The following is a 10376-nucleotide window of genomic DNA, read 5'->3' on the forward strand; positions in this document are numbered from 1 at the left end:
ATTGTATGTATATATATATATATATATATATATATATATATATATATATATATATATATATATATATATATATATATATATATATATATATATATATATATATAAATATATATATAGGCCTACATGTGTGTGTACATCTATATTATTATTTAAGACTATTAAAATGATCTGCCTGAGTGTGCACTGTCTGCATTTATTAAATACCTGCACGTTTTTTGTGGTTTTTGTTTTTTCTATTTGTTTTCTACTGTGGGATGAAATGACAGATGACATCTATATTACACTAGGCCTACTGCTTCCCTTTTCTCTCTCTTCCTCCCATTTCGACTTATTACCCCCTAGCTCCCTTCCCTCCCATACCTGTATCGTAGTGCCACCCCCCCCCCCCATCTCTCTCTCTGTGTGTGTCTGTGTATATATATCTATATATAGGCCTATATAATACTCTCTTTCTCTCTCTGTCTCTCCCCCCTCCCCACCCCACACACACTCGCACTCATAAATAGACTCTAATTAAAGGTAAAGAGAGAGAGAGAGAGAGAGAGAGAGAGAGAGAGAGAGAGAGAGAGAGAGAGAGAGAGAGAGAGAGAGAGAGAGAGAGAGAGAGTTTATTTGCATCCTACAAGTAGGCCTACAGGCCGATGTTAATACAAGACAAGTTTATTATATATTCTATAAATTTTATATTTACTGGGATTGGGGAGGGGGGGGGGGTTATTGTTGTTGGGCCTCTAATATCAATTACAGAGGAGAACCATTGTGGACTATACAGCGTCTGCTGTGCTCATGATAATATAAACAAGCATTTCCAAATTTGGGTGACAGATCGAGTGATTTCAAGTTAACGGTGTCACGTGTACTGCGGTAGCGGGTATAGTATATATAGGCCTTATTAATCAGACCTATACAATGTAATATAAAAATAGCCTTAGCCCACCCAGTCTGCTGCTGGCGGTGTCAGGCGTTTTATCCTTAAATAGTCAGGTCTGCAAACGCGGAAAAGTTTCCACAGTTATCAGATCTCTACATTATGCACTTCGAATCTTGGCCTTTAAAAATTAGGCCTACCCCCCTCCACTACACACACACACACACACACACGCATAAAAATAGAGGCTACAATACACGCACACCACGCACGCACACACCCTTCCTTTTATGGAATAAGCTCTACGTAATTTAGAGGCCTATTCCTTGTAAAGAAAATAGGCCTAAATTTTTAACCCAGTACCCCAGCACACTGTGTGTGTGTGAGGGGGGGGGGGGGGGGGGGGGGGGTTCAAAACTTGTCAAAGAGGATCTTTGCATGTTACAGTTACCTTTAGCAAAGAGTAGTCAACATATTGTCTTTGCCTTTAGCCAATGATAGTACTATCTTTGCTTTAGCACTATCTTATCTTTGCCTTTAGTCTTTAGTATCGATATAAAAAGGTATACCATCTTTTTCGCCAAAGGTTGCTAGGTCTGGCGTCTGGCCTGGCCTAGCCTAGACCTTTAGTATATTAATAATCTGGTATAATCTGAGAGTTTACTAGATCTATCTGGTATAATAATATTAATATGCCATATTTTGCCATATTATATTCCTCTGTGGGGTATAATACAGTATAATAGGCCACTGTTGACTGGTGAATTTATTATTTAATGTCATATTTTTAATTTTTGAATTTCTAGATCTTCAAATATATTACGTAGGGCCAACTTTGATGGAATGCGGGCATGAGACAAACATAAATATTTGAATAGGAATGGAATAATTAATTGTGTCTTCACGCTTGCCTAGGCTAGCCTAGCTAGGCCAGTCAGACAGATGATCAATTTGACCGTCTGTCTTTGATTCCAGTAATCGATTGTACAGAAAGTTTAAAGTACTCGCTCATGTCAGTCATGAGTCATGTCATGTTTACATCTGGTTCTCTTGGCCGACACTGTAGGCCTATGACTTCTCGATGATGTCGGGAAAATGAATGCAGGCTGAAATCTAGCGCTAGGCTAGGAATCACGGCGCTCATGTTTTATCTTGGTGCATCATCACCATGCAAATATTGTAACTAGATCTAGGCCCAAGCCTACCTGCTGCTTATATCTGGCCCTGGAGGCAGTGGTATATAAATGTAAATTACGTGACATGTTTATTTATTCTTTTACAGTACTTTTATCACCCGTCCTCTCCTCGGCGACCCGACCTCGGGCCTCGGGTTTTGGTGATGAGATAGATCTAGATTAGATCTAGAAAGCCTAGAGACTCTAGATTCTAGATCTAGATCTAGGAATCACGACGCTCATGTTTTATCTTGGTGCATCATCACCATGCAAATATTCTAATCGTCGAACCAAGTCAAACTCACAATACAAACGGCAGTTATAGCGAGTGAGTATAATAAGACCTGCCTAGGTAGACCGTAAGATCTTTCAGTTTGCACAGGGACGAATTTAATTATACAATAAAAACTTCGAGAAGATCAATATGATGATCAAACTTCAAACTGGCCAAGATTCTAGCTCCAATTATTCATCAAGATAAGACGTTCTGCTAGACCTAGTGACAGTTGATACACATTAATTGTCTGTCATGTGTACATGATACACTTGTACTCATCAAAGGATTATTAAGGTTGGAGTAACAATTACAGTAGTAGATCTAGTAAACCATGGATGGCATGGATTCTGCTGACGCCAAGCGACCAAAACTGTCACACAGTAATGGGGACAATGAACGCAGAGAGGAATCGGGATCACATCGTCATAATACGGAACTTGGAAATGGAGTCGATGCAGAGTCAGAGGTGAGCTTGTAATTATATTCTCACAAGATCTAACCTTATGTGTAGGCCTTATCTTTTTTCTTGCCTCACAAGCAGTCATTATTTTCTATCTCTAGAGTCGAGAGATTGGCATATATATATAAATATATAATATATCTCTGGTTTTGGCCTGAAGAGTATAGGCCACTGGAATATTGGGTAGGTCTACTACTTTATAGAAAGGGTGGTTGGTGGTGTGGGGGTGGGGGGGGGGTAGGATTAGATATATATGGGTAGGATAGGGAGTTAATCTTTGGGAAGAAAACCTGATTGTCCCAAAAGATCAATAATTGGAGGACAGGATTATAAATATCGTTGCCGTCGTGCAAAGCCCCCCCAAGCGCCACTGACAAAGTTTTACAGGAGAAGCAAAAAACTGATAAAAATTTCCGATATTTCTGACTCTTTTTCTCCGGTAAGCCGCTCCAAGCGGCTCGCTGTCAGAACCACTGTGCCGGTGAGCCGCTGACAGCGGCTTGGGCTCATTCCTTTACGACGACTTCGACATCAAATTACTCTTCGGCAATTGCCGAAAACAGGTCTCTATACCATAAGTGTGCATTCATTAGATAGAAAACTATAAAAAATAGGTTTGTTACTTTCTATTTTATATAATGACCCATTTAATGACATTTTTGTCATTTTTAGATTCAGCACCAAAAAGGACCCCGGCATCGAGGGTTTACCCCCCTTGGAGATAAAGTTAATATTTTAGAAAACTTTTCAACTTTATTTATAAAATATGATTCTTTATCTTCCCACGTGTTGTTTGAAGTAGGAGTAAAATGAATAAGGGACTTTTACAAGGTTTCTACTCGAGTGTATCGTCGTGCACAGACTCGGTAAGCGCCAAGCGTGTCGCATGATACGTAGGTACACGGCGGGTCTGAATCGGTTGTCATCAGTTCATATCGCTTTGGTGGTTTTGTTCTTGAGTGAAAACTTCAAATTGAAGACGGCTTACAAGTGTGTATGTGTGTGTGTGTGTGTGTGTGTCTGTGTGTATACGCGTTTTTTCACCTCTGTCAAATATTGTTTTACTGGGACATAACTCTTTTACAGAAACTTACTAGCCAAAAAAGTAAAATTTTGAAAATTTTGTTGCTTAGAAGGTTTGTGCATGACAGCAACAATATAAACATGATATCATAGCTCTGAAGTCTATTCTTCAGATCTATGATTTTTTTGTCAACTTTATAAACTGCTGGATACGAAGCTTGCTGTTCTAGAAGTCTCAATCAGTTGTGAATATACTGAGATAGTTTTGATTTCAGTTTAACAGAGGGCCTTTCGTTTCTGTTTTTCTTCCTCTAGGATGAATTAATGAAGTGATCCTTACAAGATTTTTGAACGCCTTCTTAAAAGAAATCACTGAAACTTGCAAATTACCTCATAACAAGTTTTAAACATTCCCCTCTCCCTCTAAAAAAAATATCATTTGAAATAAAAACCAACAAAGTAGCCTATATTTCCGCCCTCCCTTCAAATAACCCCCCAAAACAACATTTTGTGGGTTATAGTAGTCCTAAGCCGCCGACCAGCTACAGCTGATTTGTCAGTGTCATGCTCATAAACTGTGCCTGAACTGCAACAGGGAACTGCTGTTTTTTCTTTCCTGATCCTTACTATCATCATTTTTCCTCTACTTCTTTTGTATGTTTGTCACACTCTTGTGGCCTGCTATTTCCGGGGTACCTTGACAGTTGAAGCAGACTTTGTGCTATTGAAGTTAGAGAGGTGAGCAGAGTAAGCCTGATTCCCTGTAAGGACTTCTCTGTTGACATCCACCCCTTGGCACTCATATGATTATGACCTTATGCAGTTGCGAGCGCTGTAAAACCTCTACTTCTACTACGATGTGCACTTGTCTTAGACAACCACTTAATTTTAAATTAAAATTTGTCACGGCGTGGTGGAATCAGGCGCTCGTCAATTTTTAGGCATATTTTATGGAGTTATTGAGTATCACCTTAAAGCCTGTTCATTGGCCCTCCGTTTTGGTTAAAAAAATATATCCATGTTGAATAGAATTCGACTTATTTGAGATTGAAGGAGGTCAGGTTCACCCGGTTACAGAGGTAAAATTAACGAGAAAATGGCTACCGAAGTTTGGTATCTTCCATAGGCAGAGAGTTCTTGGAAACTGAAAATGTACTTTTTTTTGGTGCCTTTTTTAATCATTGTTTTTCAGAAAATCCATACAAAAATGTGCTTTTAAATGGACATTAAAGGTGTTGAGCCAAAAAAAGAAAATAAGAAAAAAATTGACAGTCGGCCCCCAAAAATGCCAATTTCTTTGATATTTCCTTATTTTGATGAACACCTGATTTCACCACGATGCCTCATAAATTTCTCCTGTGTTTTGAGTGGTAGTCTTGGACAATTTTGACTGGAAGTATGCAGTAGTAACAAGTAATATAAGCGGTGCCATTGGCATCATCAGTTCGGTTCGGTTTTGTTAGTTTGGGGCTAGTCGGATTGTCCTTCACGGAAGGGGCAAAACGGACAAAACTGGTGATGACCTTCAATAACATTAAACTCGTTTGTTTTCAAGGCTGTGCATCAGGTGCGATCGGGTTCCTTTGGACAGTTTGTCTATGTTTAAAATTTGTGAACTGACACTGCCAGAAACTGAACGGAACTGTACCGAACTGAACGGAAGCGAACCTCCAGACCAATAGGCATGATGTATTTGATCATAATGTCTGTTATCACAAGGTCGTGATGGTGTGAGCCATGACACGACAGTGAATTTGTTTTTAAATTTTTCCAAACTAGTTTCTCCTGATTTACCCAACGTGTTGTACTTGAGCCAACATGGCTCTGTGTGCCCAGTGGTGAGGGAGGTATCGAAGGATTTTTTTTTGGCCGGCACTATTTCTCCGAACGTTCGGGACAATAAAGCTAGGCACTATTTCTCCGAACGTTCGGGAAAATAAAGCTGGGCACTATTTCTCCGAACACTCTGAAATCACATCCTTTCCCGCAAATTTCGGATATTATATAGATCTATAATTATAGTATAGGCCTACCAAAGATTGTTCGTGTACAATATGGTTCAATAGGTCCAAAACATGTCCGCAGTAAATATTTATATAAAGAAGTGCTACAGTTCCAAACAGTTTTTCGCTACAGATATGACGTGTTGCCTGTGAAGAGTGCTACTCTTAAACTTAATGTGTTCACTTGTGTGCTGTCTAGATCAAGATCTAGATCTACGGAGGGTTATTGATAACGACACATAGAACTAGCATCTGCGTTTGTCGCGGTCGCGACCAATCAATCGTGGCTCGATTTTTTGGGCATTTTTTGGTCTCCGAATCGGGGAATAAAAGTAAAAGTCAAATTTTTTTTTAAAAAGTAAGAAAGAAACCGAACCTCTTTACTTTGAAAGAAAGTTCACCTAGCTTCACTTCGTCTCTTTCTCACTTGTTGTCACCACGTTGATTTGTTGAAGGGACCCTTTGTTGAATACGTTACAGTTACTTTTATTTTTCACTCTTTGTGGTGTTTTATTTTGTTAGTTTGTATTTTTTTCGTTCTTGTTATTGTTCTGATGTGTTGTTTTTCTATCAATTTTTGGGGGGGAAAAGGGGGGGGTGTTGTATAGTGTAACACGTCATTTAATTTGATGTTCCTACCTTCATTAGATTCTAAATATATATACATGTATATATTATATATAGATTTAAATGTGTTATGTTAGAGCGTACGTTCCACCAAAACCACCCATTACATGTACTGACACTGGCAGGCCCCTTAATAATGTGTGTGATTCCATAATTTACATGTAACATCATGTACTTTGTTTTAAAATTACGCACATTTAGGGTTCAAACAGCCAATCTTCTTCAGACAGGTGGACTCACGCCCTTATTTGTTAATTTTTGCGTTTGTTTATGGGCTGTTCTATTTTTTATTTCATTCTGTTGTGAAACCTTTCTTTTTCGCGTTTTTTACACTCATCTAAAAATCTCTAGATTAGCTCTTGAAAATTGAAATAGACATAGACCTAAAAGTTTGCTCCTGTGTGTGTATGTGTGTATGCATGTGCGTGTGTGAGTGTGTCTGTGTGTGGTAGTAAGTGTGTAAGTGGAGAGTGAGGAGCGTGTGTGTGTTTGTTTCGGGCTTTATTTCAGCCTTCAACTGTTCAAAGTATACAAAAATAGAAACACAGGATCAACTCACTCCACGGCTCATGAGTCGTTCCTCTCTTTCAGTTTCACTCATTCTTTCAATTCCCGTGTTCTGTCCCGCGGCTCATCCCCGTCCGCATGAATTTCTCACCCCACCCCCTCCCTCCAGGCACACACAAAGAAAATCTGACTCATTCGATCCCTTGCACCCTGCGAACCATGGACAATAATATAGACAAAACACTGCCTTAACCGCATGCCTTTCGTTCGTGAGCTGTGGACCAGGCCAGGGGGGTCGGTGTCGTCGTCTTGTAGTTGCTGACGCCTATGGATACACTCGTACATTCTTCCTTTGACCTGCTCTGTCACTCATACTGTCTCTCCATCCACAGCTCAGCTCGTCATCCGTTGTGTGTGTACATGTGCATGATGGTGGTGGGTGTGTGGTAGGTGTTACTGAAGGTTGTCTGTAGGCGGGCTTGCCATGCGGTGTTCCTTCCCAGACCAGAGGCAGAATGAAAGTTGGCGCCAAACTCTCGCAATAATTAGGCAAAAAAATCACGAGACCGGAAGCCGGAAACCGTTCGGAGAAATAAAGATTGGCACTATTTCTCCGAACGTTCGGATAAATAGTCACTTCGTTTGTTTTTTTTAGCTTGGTTTTGGAACAGTGGCTCCGATAGCAACATGTATGAGTTCAGAAATTAATTTTGTGTCACCACTTGGTGGAATCGGGTGCAAGTCAAATAAAAAAAAAATTGGAGTTATTGATGGTATCATCTTAAAGCTTGTTCATTTTCCTTGCTTTTGATAAAAAAAAGTATGTATCATGTATCTGTCTTGAATAGAAGTTGTGATATTTGAGACTGAAGGAGGTGGGGGATGCCTAGTGTCCGAGGTAAAATTAGCGAGAAAATGGCTGCCAAAATTTGGTGAATTACAAAGCTGAAGTATCCTTGGAAGCTGCATATGTACATTTATTTGTGGCTTTAATCAATGTTTGCCAGTAAAATCCACCTGGAAATGTGTTTTTAAATGGGCATAAAAAGTGTTTTTGTCCCCCCCCTCCCCCCCCCCCCCAAAAAAAAAAAAAAAAAAATTAAGCCAAAATAGTAAATTTACTAAATTGGGCAGAAAAGTCAAATTTTTATTGTTCTACAAGAGATTTCACTATTTTGATGAGCTCTTGGTTTTACCACGATACCGCACATATTTATGAATAAAGCACTGATAGTGCGTGTTGAATATGCATGATGATAAAATGCAGTGGAGTCTGGGCTCGTGTTATCACCAACGCTGGACTGCCACGGCTCGCCACTTCCTACTTCAAAACCACACCTACTTTTGTAATAATCAAATCTGAAATCTCAGGCTGAAGAATGATTATTTTTAGCAACATGTTGAGATAGGTAATTATTTCCCCTTTATTTCCATATATACATTTTGCTAATATTGAAAATTGAATTTGAAAATCTTTAATTTGTCCGACAGCAGGCAGAATCAGAAAGTAGGTCACAGATATGGCCCGGTCCAGATGAGGAAACACCCCCCCCCCCCCCCCCCCCCGGTAGTGAAAGAGTTAGCGGAATATAGCCTGATGTACTACATCCACTCATTTTGCTGTTGTTGCAGGACCTCTACGCTGACTGGGCTAATCTACCAGAGCCCCTCGTGACTCATATACTTTCCTTCCTCTCTGCCCTGGAAAGGTGCCGAGTTGGAGCAACGTGCAAGAATTGGCGTGAGAGTCTGGATAATCCTGTGCTCTGGAAAACCATGAAATGTGGGTTTTTCTTGCCAGCTCATGGGAATCTGTTGAAATTTGTGCAGCGATACGGGCAGTTTGTTAATAACCTCACCGTTGCCTTGAATCAAAAAGAGACTGTGAATCGTATGAATGCTATTGCTGTGTTCAAAACACTTAATGACTTAGATCATATTCGTTTGACTCATATTACAGTACAGTTTAAAGGAGACAACCCTTTGTTTTATGCAGGTCAGGAGTTTATGGCAGTTCTATCTTCCTTGTTTGAGAAAATGGGTCAGCAACCAGCAGCATATCGCTCAATTAGGTACCTAAACTTTCGGGAAATGAAAGCTAATTTTGAAGTTGATTTCATTTCTCATATCGCGGCAAGCTGTCCCCAGCTGGAGTATTTGAATATTTTGAATGGAATGCTAGTGTGCAAAGTATCTCCTCATTCGATGGTCGATCTGGTTCAGAGATGCGAGATGCTGAAAGAGTTGCACCTCTATCACTGCAGTTTGTCCAACGACGTTTTGAGAATGTTCACCGAACCCGGCAGACAGCAGCTGCTCAAGCTTGGTGTCGTGTGTCGAAGGGCGGAGAAATATGGGACGGACATCTCTTCAGAAGCCTGGTCTGCTTTGGTTTTGGCAAACCCGGACCTGAGGGTGGATCTTGGCTTTGATCACACCTGTCCGTATCATCGCATTGCAGAGATTCTCAAGCCAGAAATACCTGTCAAAGAGTTGCATTTTGCAACTTATACCAGGATCACGCTGGAGGTGAATTTAGCCAAAATGTTTTACGATCGAACTCTAGAAAAACTCGTAGTTCATACGAAGCCCAACGCAGAGTTTGAGCAGACTCTGTTGGCTCTGGTTCGGGCGTGCAGAAAGCTTCACACCTTGTATGTATATGGTGTACTGAGGAAAGAGGTGATTGAAGAGATTTTTACTCTGTCACCAGAAATGAAATCCAAAGGTTCATACATTCTCAAATGGGAGATGGAGCCCGAGCCGTGGACAGTTGGGGAGGAAGACGATGATGGAGTGTAACGATCAGTGTTTTAATTTTGAAGTACAGTGGAGTCCGTTTAACATTTTGCCGTCAAATCTCGCCGATCGGCGATGTTTATCACACTGTTCCTTTGGATTTTCCCCCAAATGCCTTTGCCATTGATAGCAAGGGTTTTTACTATATTGAGCCTTGTGATAGGAAAGCGTTGAAACAAAATCTGCAGGACTACTGGATTATCTTCGGTTTAGCTGGATTTTCATTTAAAAGTGCTCACTCAAACAGAAAAAAAAAATTGGGATTTTATTATTTTTTTGTTTACTGCCATGTTTGGATTCCACATATATATTTTTAAAGTGGACTCAATATCACTGGTTTGAATCAATTAAAGTGCGGGAATTGATGTCTATAATATTTTCGTCCAGCTGTTCAAATTATGTACTCAAGACAAAATTTTGAAAAACTTTTTCATTGCATTTTCTGAATCTGTGGTGTCAGTTACTTGGGCTGGAGAGAAATATTTTGTCACTACAATATAATATGGAAAGCTTGAATTTATGGGGACCGGCCTAGGTAGTTCAAGGGATCCGTAGTTCGTGGGATATCTTACAAAGATAAAGAAGAAAAATGGGACCGTAGGCCCAGTTCGATAGATACGTGATTTCAAGTCTTCTG

The 10376-nt window shown here is 40.0% G+C and overlaps 1 protein-coding gene across 1 annotated transcript; it reads left to right on the forward strand.

The window, feature by feature from the left end:
- The first annotated feature begins 1359 nt into the window (after window positions 1-1359).
- On the forward strand, window positions 1360-9996 carry LOC118477150 (F-box/LRR-repeat protein 8-like). Its single transcript, XM_035969008.1, has 2 exons — window positions 1360-2786; window positions 8573-9996. Exons 1-2 carry the CDS (start codon window positions 2652-2654, stop codon window positions 9740-9742), a joined length of 1305 nt encoding a protein of 434 aa, XP_035824901.1. The 5' UTR covers window positions 1360-2651; the 3' UTR covers window positions 9743-9996.
- Window positions 9997-10376: the final 380 nt, after the last annotated feature.

Source organism: Aplysia californica, unplaced genomic scaffold, assembly GCF_000002075.1.
Source record: "Aplysia californica isolate F4 #8 unplaced genomic scaffold, AplCal3.0 scaffold00104, whole genome shotgun sequence".
Taxonomy (NCBI): domain Eukaryota; kingdom Metazoa; phylum Mollusca; class Gastropoda; order Aplysiida; family Aplysiidae; genus Aplysia; species Aplysia californica.